The following is a 23204-nucleotide window of genomic DNA, read 5'->3' on the forward strand; positions in this document are numbered from 1 at the left end:
TAACGTGCCACGTCAGCTTACCATTACACCATTAACGACAATTAACGGCTCAGTGACTAAAATGTTACAACACAATGACGTAAGTGACTAAAACGTAACATTTCAAACATAAGTGACTGAAATGTAACCTAAGGTAAACAAAAGTGACCATGGGTGTAGTTTACCCGAAAATAGATAAAGGTTAAATTAATTATTATAAAAAAACATTAAAAAAAGAAATCAATTACATAGTTGAATATAAACATGATTATGACAAGGTTGCCACTACGGAGAAGTCTATGTAATTGTCTGAATTCCTTGTGGTTTGGTGACATCCATAAGCGGATGACTCCGAAAAGTAGGGCAAAGGGGATAGCAGCGGTTACATTGGCAAGAATATAATTAACGTCTACCCAAAACGACGAGGGTGATATTATTGTCATCGAATAAAAGTAGGAGACGCTCAGATAATAAAGCGGGATCAGGAGTAAACGAGGAACATTGGAGAGGAGAAAAACTGTTAGAAGAACCGGCAAGCCATATGCTATAAGATTATAAACCCAAAACCCATAATACATGTCGGGATTCATCACTGTTGTACCGGTTTTCCTTGTTTCTTCACCCAACAGGTGTTTGAATCTGGATTTATTGTAATTGTCGTCTAAGATTTGAAGAGTATTTGAGTTGGTGGTGGGGATACTGTTATTATCACCTTGCCAAACACCTCTCGGTGGGCTTAAAGATGATTGGTAAACTGCTGTTATAACTAGCGTCGCAACCACCAACGTTGCGTTGATCATGTCCCCCGACAACCCGTTTCTTGCACGAACCAACATTGTTAATCTTCTTTTATGCCAATGGGTTCCTTTTTAATGTGTTTAATCTTGGTGGCGGTGGCGTCACTCATGTTCAAACCTCTTCTTTCGACCTTTTCTATGATTTCTCGACTTGTTAAACCATCTGAGTTCTTAGCTGTTACGTCTAAGTATTTCCCGACATATAATAACATTTTTAGTGCCTGCGTAATTAATATATTATCACACTATTAGATAAATATATCAACAGCTAGCATAAATATATATTATCACACTTTATAGCTGCAATGTGTAACACAGTGTTGCCATCATCATCTCTCCAATTGATAACCTTCTTTTCCAATTCATTGGCTCCTCTACGACGATTACTTTGAAGCCATCCGGTTAAGAGATTAAACGCTTCGAGGAGATCGTTTTTCAAAGCAAGATGTAACGCAGTCTCGTCTCGAACCGTCACATCTTCAATGCATTCAGGGCAAGCTTCGAGGAAGTGGAATAAAAGATTAGAGTTCCCCATTGTGGCTGCACAATGGAAAGGAGTCATCCCTTCCCTTCCTTTGACTCGAGCCAGATCTTTATCGGTCTTCAAGAGTCGAAGCAGTAGCTTGGTGTGGCCGTTTCTGAAGGCCAAGTGCATGGGGCTAAATCCATCTTGGCTTAGCTTCCTAGCAAACGAAGGCTTCAAGTTCATCATCTCCATTGCCAGCTTAATTTGGCCTTCAGTTGCAGCTATGTGAAGTGGAGTATCAATGAAAGGAATGTGGTCAATGCGCTCCAACATGTACGGATCCTTTTGAATTAAAGCATAAAAGGCATCAATATTTCCTGTTGCAGCTGCTTCTCTCAAGCTATCATTCATGCTCATCTCCTTGACTTGTAAAATAACATACCACCAATGACCCTTATTTAAAACATTATAAAGTACGTCCTAATTGCTTGACTTTTACGTAAAGAGTGATTTAAAGAATAGAATAAATTAAATATTAAGCAAGGAATAGAATAAATTACTCTTAGAAGTAAAAGTTGTTTGTATCCACCGCCACAATTACTCTTCTATAGTGAGAAAGAGTAGAATAACACAGGTAATAGATTTTATTCTATTTTTATTTTTAGAATTTTAACTTCTTTATTTTTAAATTTAATTGTTAACACATGTAATATTTTTTGTTACATTTAGGTTCGTTACAACTCTAAATTTTTGTTTCATAGCTACTAAGTGAATAATTTTCTTTTATTTCAAAATGTCACGATAATGAATTTAATGAGAAAATATAGTTAGAGTTAACAATTAGACTTAAATTTTGAAATCTAAAATATAGAAAGACTAATTTTTAAAAATAAAATAGAGGCATTAAACTATAAATATATAACGATACTTGATCAAATCGAGAAATTATCTTAATTAGAGTGACTAAATTGACAAAAAAATTTAGAGTGACCAAAATAGGAACGACACTATTTTAGAGTGAGTTGTGATGTAGTTTACCTTTTAGAAATAATAAAACTTAACTTAATTAATTTAACAGTTATTGCTTGGTAAGGACTATACAAAGACTAAAAATATCAAATTAAAGTATAAGGATTTAATCCATAACTTTTATAAAGTATAGGGACTAATAGCAGAATTTAACCCAAATTTTGTGATGTTTGATTCTCTTGCTTTACTTTCTGTTCTCTCCCATTTTCTAATTCAAACATAAAGTTAGAAAAGGGAGATTCCTATGCTGCTCCAAATTGTAAGGTTTATATTTTGTAGTGAAACAAAATTACAAAATTATAATTTTGTCATGTGCCCTTGGATTTTAATTTTTTTAATATATGGTAGTATTATAATTTCATTATCGATGTATAAAATAATAATCCAACTATAATTGAGACCCTGGTAAAAAGCCAGAAAATTTATCTTATCTTATCTTTCTGCTCTTTTAATCCTTTAATGATCTGTTAATTTTTGAGAAAGGTACAAATGAAATTCTACGTGTGACAGGAATGTTAAACTAAGTCGTGATTCTCTAAACTCTCGCATGTATTGCAATTGAGGTGATGGATACAATGAATGTTTTGTAGAGTGTAAATTCTTCTTCTTCTTCGATTAAAGTTCAATTTATCACTTTGTATAAGATTAAGGGAAAGAGTATGTATGAGTATAGCTTAAGATTGTTTTTTTATCTATAAAAAAAATGGTGATCTATTTTATTTTATTCTTTGCTTAAGGATCGCGTGATATCCTTGAAAAAAATATAAAGTAGTAGGAATAAATCCCAAAATTATATATAAATTATGGTTTAATGTGTAATTGTATAAGTGAAATTTTGATTTGATCTAATTTTTCTAAATTATTAACACAATTATCGATGTAACATCATTTTATGTTTATATATTGCATACATAAATAATTATATTCATCGGATATAAAAATAAATTGATATATTTATTTCTTTAAATGTGCGTGACTAAATCAAAATTAAAGTTTCAAGTATACATTTGAACCACAATTAGAGTTTTATGTGTATAATTGCACCAAATTAAAATTTATGTATACAATTACACATCAAATCAAAGCTCATATATAATTTTGAAATTTATCCTTAACTAATATAAAGAATGGAGATTTATTAGCGTAACGGTTTATTTCATTCATTAATTACTTAACTTTTCTTATTGTTGTCCATGATTATTATTTTTGTTCACATTAGTACTAAAACTTGGTTATTTTTTCAATTTGATTTCGAACTCAAATTTTTTAAGTTACGATGATGTGACATTATGAGATGATGCAATGTCATCACTTGAATATTTTAAAGTTTTCTTTATGGTTTCCTCCCTTAAATTGTTTCATTTTATAAAATTATTATTTTAATAAACAAATTTCATGTTAGAAACCGAGAAAAGTATTTACTTATAAATATTTTTATAATTTTGTATTTTTTATAATCTTATGTATTTTTATCAAGAATGAACTTGTAAATAGTTTTTTATGTTTTGAAGTTTTTAACTTTTAAGAATTAAGACTAAATCGATAAAATGTGTGAAGTTGAGGGTCAAATTTGTTAATTTTTTACATTTAGAACTAAATTGATAAAATCTGTAAACATTTGAAGGCTAAATTTTTATTATGCCAATAAAAGAGGCCATTATTAGAGATTTAATGGATGAGTGACCAAAATATTAAATTTCAATAACGTTACCGACTAAAATAGTAACTTTTAAACTGCGTGAAACAAAACAAAAATATGCTAGTAATTGGATGTCTATTTTATAATTTACCCATAATAATATTAAATGCAAGATGCAAAGGTAAGAAGAATCAAATTAAATTATTATTTTTTAAGAAACCCAAAAATACAAAATTAAAAGACTAAAAAAGAAAATAAATGAAATTATTAATTTTTGAGAAGGATCATCTAAAAGGGGTGAAGGCACTTACATGTTCCTTCGATAGTCTATGATTTGAGAGGAGTTAGACGTAAATTATTCTGATTCTTTGAATAAGATTCAGTTTATCACTTTGGATAGATTAAGGAAAAGAGTAGCTATGGAGATTGCTTAAGATTGTTTTTCATCTTATTCTACCCATCACTTTGAATCATTCTTTACTTCAAGTCGAGCAATTAGAACATACTTTACAACTAATTTTTGCAATTTTCAAATAAATGATAGTTGTGGTTCATGTCATTTTGCAACTCTCCTATTTTGTTCATCACTTTCATTACTTAAAAGAGTACGTACTATATAATAATTCTTCACTTCACATAGCAGCTGGAACAGGAAATATTGATGCCTTTTACGCTATAGTTCGAGAGCATCCATACATGTTGGAGCATATTGATCAGATTCCTTTCATCGATACTCCACTTCACATAGCAGCAAATGAAGGCCAAATTAATTTTGCAATGGAGATGATGAACTTGAAGCCTTCATCTGCTCGGAAGCTGAACCAAGACGGGTTTAGCCCCATGCGCTTGGCGTTCAGAAATGGGCACCCCAAGCTAATGCTTCGAGTACTGTTGAAAATGGATAAAGATCTGGTTCGCGTCACAGTGGGGAACTCTAAACTTTTATTCCAGTTCCTTGAAGCTTGCCCTGAATGCATGGAAGATGTGACGGTTCGAAACGAGACTGCATTACATCTTGCTTCGAAAAACGACCACATCGGAGCTTTGAATCTCTTGATTGGATGGCTTCAAAGGAACTGTCGTGGAGGAGCCTTTTATTTGTCAGAAAAGGTTGTGAATTGGAGAGATGGATATGACAACACCGTGTTGCACATTACAGCTAAAAAGGAACAACATGAGGTATCTGCAATGCAACTATATTATCGTTTACTTTGCGGTTTGAATTTCTTTTTGCTGCCGGTATTTATCTGATTGTGATAAGTCGGATTCTAAAATTCCTTTTGGTAGTATTTGTAAGAGGAATTTGGATTTGAATTTCTGTTTTATAAATTCATTATTTCTAATTTTTTTTTGTTTAGAAATTAAAATATTTGATATTTAAATTTTTTGTTTAGATGACTCAAATTTAGATCTGAGATTCAACAACTTAAATTTTTTTAAACTTCATTATTAAGGAGGATTTTGAATAAAATTGTCTGAACCCGACCAGTTAGACCGGAAACTAATCAATGTATTGATCCAAAGAAAGACATTAAGTCGATTGAATTGGACAAAAAACCCCTTGATCAAGTGGTTAAAACAGACATTTTTATTTTACGAACCTTTAATGATTTATTTAATAAAACTGAACTGATCGGTTGAACTATCAATTTGATCATTAGTTTTCATAACAAAGTGGAAAAAGTATTTTATTCATTCAAAATCTAGGTTTTCAGAACCAAACTATAGTGGTCAAACCTATCAAACTGATTGCTTTTTCCCACTTTGTTTCATTAAATCAAGGTTTTCAAAATAAGTAGTTTGATCGGTTTGACTATTAATTTGATTATGAAAACCTTGATCTTGAATGAATAAAATGATTTTTCCACTTTGTTAGGAACAGTTTAGGCTAAAACTAATTGATTTTTGTATATTATTTGAAAGAGGTTTTTTTTTTTCTGTTTTATATATTTTATAAGTTTTTGGGTTAAAATATTAGAAAGGACTCTCAATTTTATTGTATTATTTATACTTTGTTTACACTTAAATAAAATCATATAATTTGATTTGTACTTAAATAAATGGACTTAGATGTAAATTAAGAGTCGAGGGTTTATAAATTAAAATCGTGAAAATTATGGTATAAATGAAAATTTTAAATATTTATACTGTATTAAATTAAATGCATTAAGCTTCGTCACTGTTTTCAAAATTGGACTGGCTTGTCAAATCGATTGGATCGTGAACCAACCGGGATACCAATCCAGAATAAAGAGTCACACCAGTTGAACCGATCGGATCAGTCGATCGGATTAGTCAAACTGGTCGGATAAATCAACGATCGAATAGATTGAACAAATTTTCTCTATTTTTTAATATTTTTAATAATTTATTAAATTAAATTGGTCGAATCGATTGAAACAGGAACCTGTGGTCTAACTGATTCGCTCATCATTCTGGTTCTAAAAACCTTGAATTTTGTTGATGATATATTTTAAGTAAAATTAATTATTTATTATTTAGGTGTAAAGGTAGTGTCAAAGAAGAGGCTACAAAAAAATTTGTTTTTTTAATAAATTTAAGTTTTAAAAATTTCAAATTTTAAAATCCACAAATTTAACTCGGATTTGCACGAACTCAAATCCAATTTTTTTTTTTTTTGTTATGAAATTAGATTTACGTTTCCAAAGAGTGGATTTGATAATTGTATTAATTATGCAGGCACTGAAGCTGTTGTTATATACCAATGTTGGGTTACATGTAACAGCTAAGAACTCGGAAGGTTTGATGGCTCGAGAAATCATAGAAAATGTTGAAAGAAAAGGCTTGAACATGAGTGGTGAAGATGATGACACTGCCGACAAGATTAAGCGCATTAAGAAAAAACTTGATACCCTAGAACTAATATTAATAGTGTTAATTCGTGCAAGGAATGGATTGTCGGAGAACATGATCAACGCAACGCTGGTGACTGTGGCACTGGTTATAACAGCAGTCGACCAATCATCTTTCAGCCCACCCAGAGGTGTTTGGCAAGTTGATAACAACAGTATCCCCACCACCACCTCAAACGTTACTACTACTGCTCTTCAAATCTTTGACGACAATTACAATAACTCCAGATTCAAACACCTGTTGGGTCAAGAATCAAGGAAAACAGGTACAACAATCATGAATCCCGACTTGTATTCAATGTTTTGGGTTTGTAATCTCCTGACATTTGAGCTTCCGCTCCTCTCCAATGTTCCTTCTTTTCTTCTCATCCCGCTTTATTATCTAAGCGTCTCCTACTTTTACTCGATGACACTAATATCCCCGTCGTCGTTCTGGGAAAACGTCAATTATATTCTCACGTGGTTAGCCATTCTTCTCCCACTTTGCTTACTTCGCTTAATCATACGACCACTTATGACACCAGCTTACAAGGAGTACATACGCTTACGTAGAGCTGTTACTAGAGCTATTCTTAGAGCCAACAATAGCGGGATCATCAAACCCTTGCTAAGGGGTAATCTAGTTGATATTATAATATTATGTCCTTAGATTTTTTTTAATTGAACTTCATTTTCTTTTTGTTTATGTAATTGCTTGGGATAAATTTAATAAATAAAATTACTTTGGTTAAACTACATCAATAGTCTTTTAATTTTGTTTATATTTATGTTTAATCACTTAAATTTTAAAACTTATAAATTTATTATTAATGTTATCGGATTGTTATTAGGATAACACAGGTTTGATGTGAAACGTTAAATATGCCATATGTTTAAAAAAATTTCCTTTCTCTCCTTTTTCGGATATTAAAATATTTCTTCTTTTCACCTTATCCTCTCTTCCCCTTCTTCTTTCTCCACCATTAATGGTCTCACCATCTTACTACTGCCAGTACTCACCACTATCAACAATTTCACCATCTCACCACAACCATACATGAACCAACAACCGACTTTACCCATAATAATACTCATAAGGTGTTTTTCTCTTCCCTTTATGAACATAATTGGTTCGATTTTTTGGTTCAAAGAAGGTTCAAACAATCAACACTCAAACAGTCAATAGACTGTGGGAAAGATAACGTGCAAAACCAACCTAACCTATGAGTATATCCAGAAGAGAAAAATTATACAAGTCCAACCCCCCAAGAAGTTCCCAGTCGGCTCATCCCATTGACCTTTCCACACCTTCGAATTGATTGGTGCAATTGGAATTGCATTGCCAAATGTAATACATGAAGCTCAAGTGCTGACCATCTACTAGAGGTGGACCAAGTAAAGACCAATCCAGTGTTGATTCTCCAAGGCCCTCGAAGAGCCACCAACGCTGACATCGCCTCCAGACTTGATTGTTATTATTATATTCTTTTCAAATTATTTTAGTTGTTGTTTAGCATGGATCGTGACTAATTTTTATTATGTAAACAAGTTTCGAAAATTTTATATAATTGAGAGACTTGTATGGATGATTATATTGAATTTAGAGAGCAGTTAAATTATTCAAGTGAAAAACGTTATTTTGTAATAGTGCATTTGATTGTAAAATCGTTTTGTTGTGATTTTATAGACTAAGTTCTCAGGTGATAGATCTAGTCTTCAAGGTACAAGAGTAACTAAGGATTTTAAACCGGGATGTGTTAGAATTATGTTCAATGGTTGTAATTGTTGAAAAATAATGGATTCTTCTCACTGAATTAGGCATAGTAGGCATAGAGAAATTGAATTGCATCAACAACCTTGTTATCCTCTATTTTAATTTTGGTATCACAATGCTTGCAGAAGTACCCACTTCTGCAATCACTTTTGCTCGTAATTGCGTAAATAACATTGTTATCCTCTTATTTTGCCATTGTTTTTATAATTTAAAAACTTATTTTATAACTTTAAAATGTAAATTTTAGGATTTTAGAGCTTTTGATGTTTTAGATTTTTAAAAACTTTTTAGAATTATTGTTTAAAAATTTTAAAAGTATTAAAACAATAATTTTAGTTATAGTTAAGGGGTCAATTTTGTTATTAACCCTTTGAATTAGCGTGTCACATTATCCTCTTAACAGAAGTTAAAGGATGGGTGACCAAAATTTAACAATTTAATAACGTTAGTAACTATGACATAAATTTTGAAAGTTAAGCGACTAAAATATAATTTTAAATTTTTTAGGAATTATTGTTAAATTGAAACCAAGAAGCATCTATTTTTATTGTTTTCAGAAGATAAGAATAAATGTGTGTCTTTATATTTGGTTTATTGGCTATAGGTATTCACTCTTCACTCTCGTAAGTTTGAGTCGCAAGCGATTTATGTCATAAGTTCCAACAAAAGATATAAAATAAATGAAAAAGTATCAAACAAATCATATAAAACATGTTTGTAATTCATATATATTTTTCATGATTAATTATGTATGTGTTTTAATTTAAATTTTATTAAGCCTTATTCATATTTATTTCGATTATTACTTTATTCTAATTATAAGCGGATGAAAGTGTAACCCTCTTATACTTCTAAACCCCTAAGCATGTTTTCATTTAAGAAACCACCTTCCATAAATAAAAAGAAGAGAAGAAGATGAAGATTGATTGGTTATTGAGCCACTAAAAGAGGCGGCGGAGGAGGGGTCGCCTAAAATTGGAAATTTGTATTTTTTTTTATAATAAAATGATTCTCCTTTGAATATTCCAAGTGTCCATTAGTTTGAATGGTAAAGTCTATATGAAGTATGGATAGTAATGTCTATGGATATTATTCCAAATCATCAACTTTATCCACCAACATAGTTGAGCTATTGACACGTGTCTATTTATTTGCTTTTTTAGGTTTTTTAGGAATTATTGTTAAATTGAAACCAAGAAGCATCTATTTTTATTGTTTTCAGAAGATGAAAATAAATGTGTGTCTTTATATTTGGTTTATTGGCTATGGGTACTCACTATTCACTCTCGTAAGTTTGAGTCGCAAGCTTTGTACTTGATTTATGTCATAAGTTCCAACAAAAGATATAAAATAAATGAAAAGTATGAAACAAATCATATAATTCATATATATTTTCACGATTCATTATGCAAGTGTTTTTAATTTAAATTTTATTAACCCTTATTCATATTTATTCTAATATAGAGTTGAATATATTTCGATTATTACTTTATTTTAATTATAAGCGGATGAAAGTGTAACCCTCTTATACTTCTAAACCCCTAACCATGTTTTCATTTAAGAAACCACCTTCCATAAATAAAAAGAAGAGAAGAAGATGAAGATTGATTGGTTATTGAGCCACTAAAAGAGGCGGGAGGAGGAGGGTCGCCTAAAATTGGAAATTTGTATTTTTTTTTATAATAAAATGATTCTCCTTTGAATATTCCAAGCTGTCCATTAGTTTGAATGGTAAAGTCTATATGAAGTATGGATAGTAATGTCTATGGATATTATTCCAAATCATCAGCTTTATCCACCAACATAGTTGAGCTATTGACACGTGTCTATTTATTTGCTTTTTTAGGTTTTTTAGGAATTATTGTTAAATTGAAACCAAGAAGCATCTATTTTATTGTTTTCGAAGATGAAAATAAATGTGTGTCTTTATATTTGGTTTATTGGCTATGGGTACTCACTATTCACTCTCGTAAGTTTGAGTCGCAAGCTTTGTACTTGATTTATGTCATAAGTTCCAACAAAAGATATAAAATAAATGAAAAAGTATGAAACAAATCATATAATTCATATATATTTTTCACGATTCATTATGCAAGTGTTTTTAATTTAAATTTTATTAACCCTTATTCATATTTATTCTAATATAGAGTTGAATATATTTGATTATTACTTTATTTTAATTATAAGCGGATGAAAGTGTAACCCTCTTATACTTCTAAACCCTAACCATGTTTTCATTTAAGAAACCACCTTCCATAAATAAAAAGAAGAGAAGAAGATGAAGATTGATTGGTTATTGAGCCACTAAAAGAGGCGGAGGAGGGTCGCCTAAAATTGGAAATTTGTATTTTTTTATAATAAAATGATTCTCCTTTGAATATTCCAAGTCATCCATTAGTTTGAATGGTAAAGTCTATATGAAGTATGGATAGTAATGTCTATGGATATTATTCCAAATCATCGACTTTATCCACCAACATAGTTGAGCTATTGACACGTGTCTATTTATTTGCTTTTTAGGTTTTTAGGAATTATTGTTAAATTGAAACCAGAAGCATCTATTTTATTGTTTTCGAAGATGAAAATAAATGTGTGTCTTTATATTTGGTTTATTGGCTATGGGTACTCACTATTCACTCTCGTAAGTTTGAGTCGCAAGCTTTGTACTTGATTTATGTCATAAGTTCCAACAAAAGATATAAAATAAATGAAAAGTATGAAACAAATCATATAATTCATATATATTTTCACGATTCATTATGCAAGTGTTTTTAATTTAAATTTTATTAACCCTTATTCATATTTATTCTAATATAGAGTTGAATATATTTCGATTATTACTTTATTTTAATTATAAGCGGATGAAAGTGTAACCCTCTTATACTTCTAAACCCTAACCATGTTTTCATTTAAGAAACCACCTTCCATAAATAAAAAGAAGAGAAGAAGATGAAGATTGATTGGTTATTGAGCCACTAAAAGAGGCGGCGGAGGAGGGGTCGCCTAAAATTGGAAATTTGTATTTTTTTTTATAATAAAATGATTCTCCTTTGAATATTCCAAGCTGTCCATTAGTTTGAATGGTAAAGTCTATATGAAGTATGGATAGTAATGTCTATGGATATTATTCCAAATCATCAACTTTATCCACCAACATAGTTGAGCTATTGACACGTGTCTATTTATTTGCTTTTTTAGGTTTTTTAGGAATTATTGTTAAATTGAAACCAGTAAGCATCTATTTTTATTGTTTTCAGAAGATGAAAATAAATGTGTGTCTTTATATTTGGTTTATTGGCTATGGGTACTCACTATTCACTCTCGTAAGTTTGAGTCGCAAGCTTTGTACTTGATTTATGTCATAAGTTCCAACAAAAGATATAAAATAAATGAAAAGTATGAAACAAATCATATAATTCATATATATTTTCACGATTCATTATGCAAGTGTTTTAATTTAAATTTTATTAACCCTTATTCATATTTATTCCAATATAGAGTTGAATATATTTCGATTATTACTTTATTTTAATTATAAGCGGATGAAAGTGTAACCCTCTTATACTTCTAAACCCTAACCATGTTTTCATTTAAGAAACCACCTTCCATAAATAAAAAGAAGAGAAGAAGATGAAGATTGATTGGTTATTGAGCCACTAAAAGAGGTGGCGGAGGAGGGTCGCCTAAAATTGGAAATTTGTATTTTTTATAATAAAATGATTCTCCTTTGAATATTCCAAGTCATCCATTAGTTTGAATGGTAAAGTCTATATGAAGTATGGATAGTAATGTCTATGGATATTATTCCAAATCATCACTTTATCCACCAACATAGTTGAGCTATTGACACGTGTCTATTTATTTGCTTTTTAGGTTTTTAGGAATTATTGTTAAATTGAAACCAGAAGCATCTATTTTATTGTTTTCGAAGATGAAAATAAATGTGTGTCTTTATATTTGGTTTATTGGCTATGGGTACTCACTATTCACTCTCGTAAGTTTGAGTCGCAAGCTTTGTACTTGATTTATGTCATAAGTTCCAACAAAAGATATAAAATAAATGAAAAAGTATGAAACAAATCATATAATTCATATATATTTTCACGATTCATTATGCAAGTGTTTTTAATTTAAATTTTATTAACCCTTATTCATATTTATTCTAATATAGAGTTGAATATATTTCGATTATTACTTTATTTTAATTATAAGCGGATGAAAGTGTAACCCTCTTATACTTCTAAACCCCTAACCATGTTTTCATTTAAGAAACCACCTTCCATAAATAAAAAGAAGAGAAGAAGATGAAGATTGATTGGTTATTGAGCCACTAAAAGAGGCGGCGGAGGAGGGGTCGCCTAAAATTGGAAATTTGTATTTTTTTTTATAATAAAATGATTCTCCTTTGAATATTCCAAGCTGTCCATTAGTTTGAATGGTAAAGTCTATATGAAGTATGGATAGTAATGTCTATGGATATTATTCCAAATCATCAACTTTATCCACCAACATAGTTGAGCTATTGACACGTGTCTATTTATTTGCTTTTTTAGGTTTTTTAGGAATTATTGTTAAATTGAAACCAGAAGCATCTATTTTATTGTTTTCGAAGATGAAAATAAATGTGTGTCTTTATATTTGGTTTATTGGCTATGGGTACTCACTATTCACTCTCGTAAGTTTGAGTCGCAAGCTTTGTACTTGATTTATGTCATAAGTTCCAACAAAAGATATAAAATAAATGAAAAGTATGAAACAAATCATATAATTCATATATATTTTCACGATTCATTATGCAAGTGTTTTTAATTTAAATTTTATTAACCCTTATTCATATTTATTCTAATATAGAGTTGAATATATTTCGATTATTACTTTATTTTAATTATAAGCGGATGAAAGTGTAACCTCTTATACTTCTAAACCCCTAAGCATGTTTTCATTTAAGAAACCACCTTCCATAAATAAAAAGAAGAGAAGAAGATGAAGATTGATTGGTTATTGAGCCACTAAAAGAGGCGGAGGAGGAGGTCGCCTAAAATTGGAAATTTGTATTTTTTTTATAATAAAATGATTCTCCTTTGAATATTCCAAGTCATCCATTAGTTTGAATGGTAAAGTCTATATGAAGTATGGATAGTAATGTCTATGGATATTATTCCAAATCATCAGCTTTATCCACCAACATAGTTGAGCTATTGACACGTGTCTATTTATTTGCTTTTTTAGGTTTTTTAGGAATTATTGTTAAATTGAAACCAGTAAGCATCTATTTTATTGTTTTCGAAGATGAAAATAAATGTGTGTCTTTATATTTGGTTTATTGGCTATGGGTACTCACTATTCACTCTCGTAAGTTTGAGTCGCAAGCTTTGTACTTGATTTATGTCATAAGTTCCAACAAAAGATATAAAATAAATGAAAAAGTATGAAACAAATCATATAATTCATATATATTTTTCACGATTCATTATGCAAGTGTTTTTAATTTAAATTTTATTAACCCTTATTCATATTTATTCTAATATAGAGTTGAATATATTTCGATTATTACTTTATTTTAATTATAAGCGGATGAAAGTGTAACCCTCTTATACTTCTAAACCCCTAACCATGTTTAATTGATATGGTTTCATTTAAGAAACCACCTTCCATAAATAAAAAGAAGAGAAGAAGATGAAGATTGGCTGTTTATTGAGCCACTAGAAGAGGCGGAGGAGGAGTCGTCGCCTAAAATTGGAAATTTGTATTTTTCTTATAATAAAATGATTCTCCTTTGAATATTCCAAGCTGTCCATTAGTTTGACTAGTAAAGTCTATATGAAGTATGGATATTATTCCAAATCATCAACTTTATCCACCAACATAGTTGAGCTATTAACACGTGTCTATTTATTTGCATAAATCGAGCCAATGGTTTTGGAATACTTTCTATGGGAATGGGTATATCCTTTTTTGGGGTCAAATAAATCTGAATTACTATTTTGGTACAAAATAATTGATAAAAATTTATAATTTAAAAAAGAAAAGAAAAGAAGTAACAAATGTTATAAATGTTCCATATCTTCAATTATTTACCTCAAAATTTGTTTTATGATCAATTTTTTAAAATTAAATAAGATTGATTAAAATATTCACCATATAATTCAAAATTTTAAACATTTTATTTTCAAACTCGTATTCCTTAATAAATAATATATTTTAAACTATCTTGTTAATACTAATTTCTTGATAAATATGTTTTAAATTAATTACTTTTTTTCAAGATTATCTTAAAATTTTTAAGTTTGTGTTTGTTTAAATATTGAAATAATAGTTGGTTCACTACTGTGTGGAGTTTTTAAATTCCACAAGCAAGATTAAGGTTGCTGTAAAATAAAAAAAAAATATTTTTAAAAAGAGACATTTGACAATTTTTTAAGGTTGCTTGTGATGGAAAATGAATCACACCGCGTTTTTTTAATTAAGTGTTATAGTCGGTTTGTTGACTCCTATTTTTTAGCAAGACTGTTAGACAAATAAGTTTGTCTAATCTTTATGGGGTTATTCTATTTTCATTAGTCTGTTAGTGGAGGATCTTACTTCCACGATTTAATTGCATAATTGTTGAAGTTAACGATAGTGAGTTGATTTTGATTATCTTCCTCTCTTGTGTTAAGAATTCCTTTAAAGTTTGTCATCAATGGTATTAGAGCCAGGTTTAGCGTGTTTTGTATTATGTTCCAAATACGATGTCACAACATCCGAGTGATTACGATAAATTTGTTCAACCTGCTCTTCCTTGCTTTGATGGTCATTATAATCATTAATGGGGCATGTTAATAGAAAATTTCTTAAGGTCAAAAGAATATTGGTCTGTTGTTGAGGATGGAATCCAAGAGCTAGAAGTTGGAACCAGTTTGACAGATGCACGGAAGATGGAGACTAAATTCTTAGAAATAACAATATATGGACTAATATTTAAATTTGTAAAAAGTACAATGACTTATGATATATTTTAACATTTTATTATGTTTATACTATAATTTAATTTGAATATTTGTTAATGCCAAAATGATAATAATAACATGACATAATAATGATAATGATGATGATGTGTGAAAATAAAAATACTTCACATTTAAATTGATTATAATTTAAATTTATATATTTCGTATATCATAATATTAATGAATTTGAGTTTATATATTCTATATATTATAATATTAACAAATTTGAGTTTTTTAGTATTTCTTATTCATTTAGTTTTAATTTTGGAAGTGATAATTTTGGAAGTGATTTCAGTGATGGTTTTGACCTCGTCCTCTCCAGTTTAGTGGATATTCGATTCTTTTGCCGATTTTATCTACTACTTTAGATCATCCGAGATTAATTTTCTCATAGTGTTAAATGTTTGCAATCACTCCAAATAACCATACTTGAGTTGTAATGGAGACGATTGCTAACTTGCTATATATTATCGATTTTATAGCATAATATTTAAAAGTAATTTTTTTCCGCCATACTAAAAATTTTAAATATTTTAAGAGTACAATTTTTAAAAGCGAAGCTGGTCAACTTGCCCTAAAGCAAATGGCGAAAATGCGTCGAAATTATATTGAAGTGAGAAATGGGGAGTGGGAGTCAAGATATTGATGTCTGTAATAGGCGGCCATCGATTCATATCCGTCGTTAGATATAAATATATTAATCATTTTTTAAAATATTCGATATTTTTATGCAATATAAATATACCCTTGAGGGATTAGTTTAGTGTCAGATTGAGCTAAATCAGTAAGGATAGTCATTTTGCAACTCTCCTAATTTCTTCATCATTTAAAGAAGGAAACAAAAGCATGGATCCAAGCTTATTGAGAGACATAGCTGGAACAGGAGATACTGATGCCTTGTACGCTCTAATTCGAAAGGATCCGAACATGTTGGAGCATATTGATCAGATTCCTTTCATCGATACTCCACTTCACATAGCAGCAAATGAAGGCCAAATTAAGTTTGCAATGGAGATGATAAACTTGAAGCCTTCGTTTGGTCGGAAGCTAAACCAAGACGGGTTTAGCCCCATGCACTTGGCCTTCAAAATGGGGCATACCAAGCTAGTGCTTCGACTGTTGCAGACCGATAAAGACCTGGTTCGCGTCAAAGGAAGGGAAGGGATGACCCCTTTCCATTGTGCAGCTGCAGCGGGGAACTCTAATCTTTTATTCCAGTTCCTTGAAACTTGCCCTGAATGCGTTGAGGATGTCACGGTTCGCAACGAGACTGCATTACATCTTGCTCTGAAAAACGACCACACCGACGCTTTTAATTTCTTACTTGGATGGCTTCGAAAGAACCGTCGTGGAGGAGGCAAGGATTTGGAAAGAAAGGTTATGAATTGGAGAGATGATGATGACAACACTGCGTTGCACATTGCAGCTACAAAGCAACAACACCAGGTATAGATGCATTATAATGATAAGTTGCGTATATTCCTTTGATAATCTTACTAATGACTGTTTATAATATTCTACGCAGGCAGTACAACTGTTGTTGGATTCCTTTTATGGGTTAGATGTAAAAGCTAAGAACTCGGAAGGCTTGACAGCTCGAGAAATCATAGAAAAAGTTGGAAGACAAGGGTTGAACATGAGTAGCGCCGAAGACGATGATAAGACCACCGCCAAGATTAAGCGCATTAAGAAAAGAACTAGTCGGTCTGAAAGAGCATTAGTAAGGTTGATTCGTACAAAGAATGGGTTGTCGGAGAACATGATCAACGCAACACTGGTGGTAGCGGCGCTGGTCATAACAGCGATCTACCAATCATCTTTAAGCCCACCGAGAGGTCTTTGGCAAGGTGATAAAATTAGTAACTCCACCACCACCTCAAACCTTACTACTACCACTAAATTTGGACGCTTTAACGACATATACGATGAAAAACGTTCTAAACATGTGTTGGGTGATGAAACAATGAAACCTGGTACAGCAATCATGAATCCCAACTTGTTTATGTGGTTTTGGTTAGTCAATTTTATAGCATTTGGGCTTCCGGTTCTTCTAACCGTTTTCCTTCTATACGATGTAGCTCATATTCTTCTTATCCCGCTTTATTTTCTATCCGTCTCCTACTTTCACTGCATGACAATAATATCTCCGTCCATGTTTTGGGCAAACCTCAACTTTGTTGTCATGTGGACAGCCATTATTCTCCCGTCTGTCTTAGGTTTTGGAGGCGTATGGTTATGGAAGCGGCTAAAGTACCGGGAAATGACACAAATACGCAAACGTGTCCGCAATGACAAATAATATCGGAATAATTCAATACTTGCGAATGTCAGTCTAATTCATATATTATATTACGTACTCTTTTCCATTTTCTCTGTATTAATATCTTTTGTTTTTGAGAAAAAACAAAACACTATGTAATCGCTTTGGATAAATTTAATAGGAATAAAATTACTTTTCCCGACCGATATATTTGAAGTATCGTTTGTTCAAAATCAACTGATTTCTAAATGTGTTAATAATATTTTCAAGTTATTAATTAAAAATATCTTTAACATAAAGATATATATGTAATATATATTTATTATATTATTACATATTTATTATTTTGTTTATATAATAAAAGAGTTATATATTGATTAAAAGATGAATTAAAAACTAGAAATTAATATATTTATTAATTAAAAATTAACATGAAATAAAAATACAAATATGAGTAGGAGATGAATTAAAACCGAGACTCAAAAATAAAATTACTAACATTTAATTATTTGACCAAATAAATTAATGTGCCAAGTTATTAAAGAAAACACATTTTATCCTACAAGACACATTTTACATTTCTGTCTCCAATATTCCTATAAATATTAAAAAAATCCACTAAAAAGGACATATATTGCTAGTATACCCTAAACCTAGGAAGGGTGGCTGTGGTGCGCCACGCTTTCTAACGCAAATAATAATAACATCTAAATTTCATGAGAGTTTGGTGTCCCTGTTCTTAATTCTAAAAAATAGAATCTCTCAAATAAGAATAATAAAATAAAATAATCTTAAGTCTCGTATGCGAAATTGAGTTTTTGTGTCAAATTTTTTGTGCAATTTGTATATTCGTTAGTTTCCGACTCATTGAACAAATAATTGTATTTATATAGAAATGATAAATTAAGTAAAATATGTCAATTAAGCATATTATCATCTATATATTATAATATTAACTAATTTGACTATCACTTAAATATATATTATCTACTTTATTTATCTTTTGAAATATATATATATATATGTATGTAATACCCAATTGGTGCCCGGGGCCCAAACTTAATACAAACCCAAATACAACACTCATCCCAAATACTTTTAAACCCAAAAAATGGCCCAAAACACAATAGTTCAACATTTGCCCAATACCCAGCCCTAACAATTTTCAACAAAAGAAACCCTAGGCAACTTTCATGCCTCAGCGCCGCGGCTGCACACCCCACGTCGTGGTTACCGTCTCACGTCGCAGCAACTCCAGCACGTTCTTCCTGCAGCAAACAACAAATTACAGCCACGAACAATAGTAGAAAAATGTAAGGAAAACTGTGAAAAAGGAGCAGCAGTTTTTTGGCTCTCTTATTTCGGCGATTAAAGCCAAATAGGAATGGGTAAAAAGGGGGGCAAAAATATTGTATACAGATATATTGGAAAGAAGAAAAAGAATAAAAAAGCAATTTTGAAGGTAATCAGGGGTTCCATTTTTTTCTTTTTTTTTCTGTCTTGTTTTCTTTATTTTCTTTCTTGTTCTTTAAAACAAAAAGAAACAAAGAGAAAGAGAGAAGGCTCTTACCAGAAGAGGTGCGCCGTTGACATTGTTGCTTGATTTCGGTGTGAGGAGCAAAGGAGAAGATGAAGCAGCCCTTGTGGCTGCTGTTGCTAAAAATGAAATGGGGTTTTAATTAGGTTTTAAAATGGGTTTTAAACATTGATGGGTTATTTACGTCTTTAACCCTTTCATGTTTTCCATCATTGCAAAACCATTGTTTTTTTGTCTTCAAATTTTTCCATGACATATTAAATTTGTATATATTTAAATGTTTTCGTATGTTACAATATTTATATGCTTATACATTATATATATATATATTAAATGGATTTAAATACATATACATATCTTTTATATTTACTATTATTTTATTTTCATAGTTTTATATATGTATATATCTATACGTTTATGTTTTATAATATTCATACATTTCCCATATTTTATAATTCATACATTTATATATAGTTTTTATATATATATATATATATATATATATATATATATTATTCAAAACTGTTATAAATACATTTTCACATTCGTTTTATATATACCTACATATACATGCTTTCAAAATTTATTAATATTTTTATATACTTTTACTTTTATAAATACAGGTACAACTTTTATATTTTATTTTCATAATTTTGTATAAACATAATTTAAATTAAAATATTTGTCCCATATCGCATTGACATTTTTAATACATGTTTTAAATACATTTTGATTTTGTCAAAATATTAAAATTATTTTATGATTCAAAAATTTTCAAAATAAAACAATATTCAAAGTTAGGAATTTTCGAGGAAAATTGAGCCCTAACGTATTGGGTTCCGATTTTCTTTGTTAATTCCAAATAACCGAGAATATTCGTTATTTAAAATATAAACAAAAATTATTTTCGGGAATTCGATATGTTATGTCCTAATGCATTGGGCATAACATATTATTTTTTTTTTTTTTTTTTTCGAAATAAAATTTTTCTTTAAAAAATAATTAAAAGAGATATTCAAAATTCGGGGATTTTGAGAAATTGTACCCTAACGTATTGGGTCTCAATTTCTTCACATGACTTGAATAATTGATTATCCTTTTTAGATTTCAAAATTTGAGTTTAACAAAATCTTTTTAATTTTCGACACTAAGACATTAAACAATCAATTTGGTACCGATTTTTGGGCGTTACGAGGGTGCTAATCCTTCCTCGTGCGTAATTGACTCCCGAACCTCTTTTCTCAAATTTCGCAGGCCAAAATTGCTTTTAAGGTGAGCCGATCACACCTCAATTAAGGATCGGTGGTGACTCCAATTTTTGTTTTTAAAGTCGAGAACTAAATTTTTGTTTTCAAAAAAATGGTTTCGACAGCTTGGCAACTCCGCTGGGGACTTTAGAGAGTCGAGCCATAAATTGATTATATTTGTCTTTGTGTCGAAAATCAAAAGTTTTTTTTAAAAAAAAATTCATGAGTTCCCTTCGCACTCATTGATGTTTTATCATGGTATTTTGGCAACTTTGCATCTGCATATTGCATTACATAATCGCTTGATTATTCCCTTCTAAGTGGGAGTGAGAAGCTACTCCTTCGTGAGGTTTTCACCTCCGTGCAGGATAGTGGATCACTTTCGGGATACATCCGTACCTATGTCTTCATGAGATTTTCATCTCCGTGCAGCCATAGGGAAATGTATCCCCCTGAACTGAATTCGGTCTGTATGAGCCTATAATGGGTGAGGATCGAGGAATCTGCTGGTTCAGGTACCCTTGCCCTAGAAGCCAAACCTCATATAGTGAACCTTAGGAACCCACCCTAGGTAGAATTACTTTGAGCCTCAGTAGACACCTAATTAGGAGTTTTTACTATTTATTGGTTGTATTGCATTTAATTGTTACTGACTTTTTGTGTTTTATTCTGATTACATGGCATTCCATTATAAAGAGGCGTTGTTTCGTATTCGGTTGCTAGACAGAAAGTTTATCATGGGAAATGAGTTTCTTGATAAAGTGGAAGATAATACGGCTGCCTGAATATATTCCAAGAAACGCAAGAAGGGTGATGGAAGAATACATGACTTTACTTCGTGCCTCAAGGTCAAGTTGATTATTCAAGAGTTTCTGACATTCCAACTGCCTTAAAGAAGCTGAGGAGCATTACGGGGATGGATAGACGTTGGACCAGGATCAAGCAAAAAGGAGGTAGAAGAGATACCCCTTTTGAAGAATTCGCAAGATTTATCTTAGCATCCAGATGAAGAAGGAGAATATGTCTTCTCCTGGAGTATGAGGGCAAAGACGTATATATATCCGCTTTATGTAAAGAAATTTGTCTTCTAGTAAAGTTCGAACAGTTCCAAAAAGAAATGCATGAGCAACTTCAGCAGCAGATGCAGGAGCAGCTCGAGAAGGTTCAAGAGAAAATGATGGATAAAATGATGGAATCTCAAGGAAGTATGATGACAAAGTTAACGCAGTTGTTGACAGAATGGAAAAATAAAGGAAAGAGCCCCATGGCCAATGTTGAGGAGGAAGGTGATGACGGACCCTTGTATCCTCCAGGCTTTAATCCCCCAGATGTACAGCCCCAAGTGGAAATGTACCCTCGTAAATCTTCTGTTACCATTAGGCCTCAGCAATTTCAGGCCGATGCTTCAAAGGCGATGAATTACCAAACTAGATCAGGCTCTAGCCCTGAGAATATCCCCGTCAATCTTGTAGTCCCTGACTTCGATGAGGTGGTCGAAAAGGAAAAAGCAAAGGAAGAATTGCGAAAGCAATTGGAAGAAATGTGGAAATGGGTCGAAGAGAAGTTCAAGGCGATGGAAAGTACTGAGAGATATGGTGGGATTGATGCTAAAGATCTGAGTTTGGTACCAGATTTGGTGCTACCTCACAAGTTCAAAATGCCAGAATTCGAGAAGAATAATGGGACCTGTTGCCCTGAGGCCCACATTACCATGTTTTGTAGACGAATGACTGGGTATGTCAATAATGAGCAGTTATTGATACACTATTTTCAGGATAGCTTCATGGGAGCAGCGTCTAAATGGTATAATCAATTGAGCCGTGCTAAGATTAGTTCCTGGAGGGATTTGGCACAGGCTTTTATGAAGCAGTACAGTCATGTGGCAGAAATGGTTCTTGACAGAATTACTTTGCAAAACATGGAGAAGAAGTCGAATGAAGGTTTCAGGCAGTACGCTCAGAGATGGAAGGAGGTTGCAGTTCAGGTCCAACCACCGCTCCTTGCAAGAAAAATGGTGATACTCTTTATAAATATGTTGAAGGCCCCATTCATCACACATATGTTGGGAAGTGCCACAAAAGGCTTTTCTGACATAGTTATGAGTGGTGAGATGATTGAGAGTGCTATTAGGAGCGGAAAGATTGATGCTGGAAGAAATAACAGAAAGTAAGCCCCAAAGGAAAAAGAAAATAAGGTGAACAGCGTGAACACGTACAGCAAATCGATTATGGTGAATCAGCCAGGAAAGGTGGTTACTAATCAGCAAGGTTCATCAAAACAAGAATCAGGTGTGAAGCCAGGTACTGAGAAGCTCCAGTTCACACCAATTCTGATATCCTATAAGGAGCTGTATCAAAGCTTGTTCGATGCGCATGTTGTTGCTCCTCATTACTTAAAACCTCCACAACCTCCGTATCCTAAGTGGTATGATGCGAACGCGCAATGTGACTACCACGCGGGAATTACGGGGCACTCAATAGAGAATTGCATTACCTTTAAAAAACTAGTTGAAAAATTCATCAACATGGATATTGTCAAGTTGGGTGACTCATCTAATGCAGAAAATCCGCTACCCAATCATGATTGACAATAAGGTGAATGCGATGTATGAAGAGATGTGGGGAAGCGTTCACAT

General features: G+C 31.5%; 3 protein-coding genes and 1 long non-coding RNA gene across 4 annotated transcripts; 2 read left to right on the plus strand and 2 right to left on the minus strand.

Annotated features, from left to right (window-relative positions):
* Window positions 1-206: 206 nt before the first annotated feature.
* LOC105793756 (ankyrin repeat-containing protein BDA1) lies at window positions 207-1664 on the minus strand. The gene is made up of 3 exons (XM_052634914.1): window positions 1050-1664; window positions 895-960; window positions 207-844 (listed from the first exon to the last, which is right to left on the minus strand). Exons 1-3 carry the CDS (start codon window positions 1657-1659, stop codon window positions 207-209), a joined length of 1314 nt encoding a protein of 437 aa, XP_052490874.1. The 5' UTR covers window positions 1660-1664.
* A 2783-nt stretch (window positions 1665-4447) lies between these two features.
* Window positions 4448-7518, plus strand: LOC105793494 (ankyrin repeat-containing protein BDA1). Its single transcript, XM_012622401.2, has 2 exons — window positions 4448-5089; window positions 6611-7518. The coding sequence occupies exons 1-2, from the start codon at window positions 4448-4450 to the stop codon at window positions 7430-7432; spliced, it is 1464 nt and encodes a 487-aa protein (XP_012477855.1). The 3' UTR covers window positions 7433-7518.
* An 8760-nt stretch (window positions 7519-16278) lies between these two features.
* Window positions 16279-17993, plus strand: LOC105792980 (ankyrin repeat-containing protein BDA1). The gene is made up of 2 exons (XM_012621862.2): window positions 16279-16971; window positions 17051-17993. Exons 1-2 carry the CDS (start codon window positions 16372-16374, stop codon window positions 17822-17824), a joined length of 1374 nt encoding a protein of 457 aa, XP_012477316.2. The 5' UTR covers window positions 16279-16371; the 3' UTR covers window positions 17825-17993.
* Window positions 17994-18751: 758 nt separating this feature from the next.
* Window positions 18752-19563, minus strand: LOC105793757 (uncharacterized). Its single transcript, XR_001133566.2, has 2 exons — window positions 19356-19563; window positions 18752-19053 (listed from the first exon to the last, which is right to left on the minus strand). It is a non-coding gene; the product is annotated as an uncharacterized LOC105793757 (long non-coding RNA).
* Window positions 19564-23204: the final 3641 nt, after the last annotated feature.

The sequence above is a fragment of the Gossypium raimondii genome, chromosome 8, assembly GCF_025698545.1.
Source record: "Gossypium raimondii isolate GPD5lz chromosome 8, ASM2569854v1, whole genome shotgun sequence".
In the NCBI taxonomy this organism is placed as follows: domain Eukaryota; kingdom Viridiplantae; phylum Streptophyta; class Magnoliopsida; order Malvales; family Malvaceae; genus Gossypium; species Gossypium raimondii.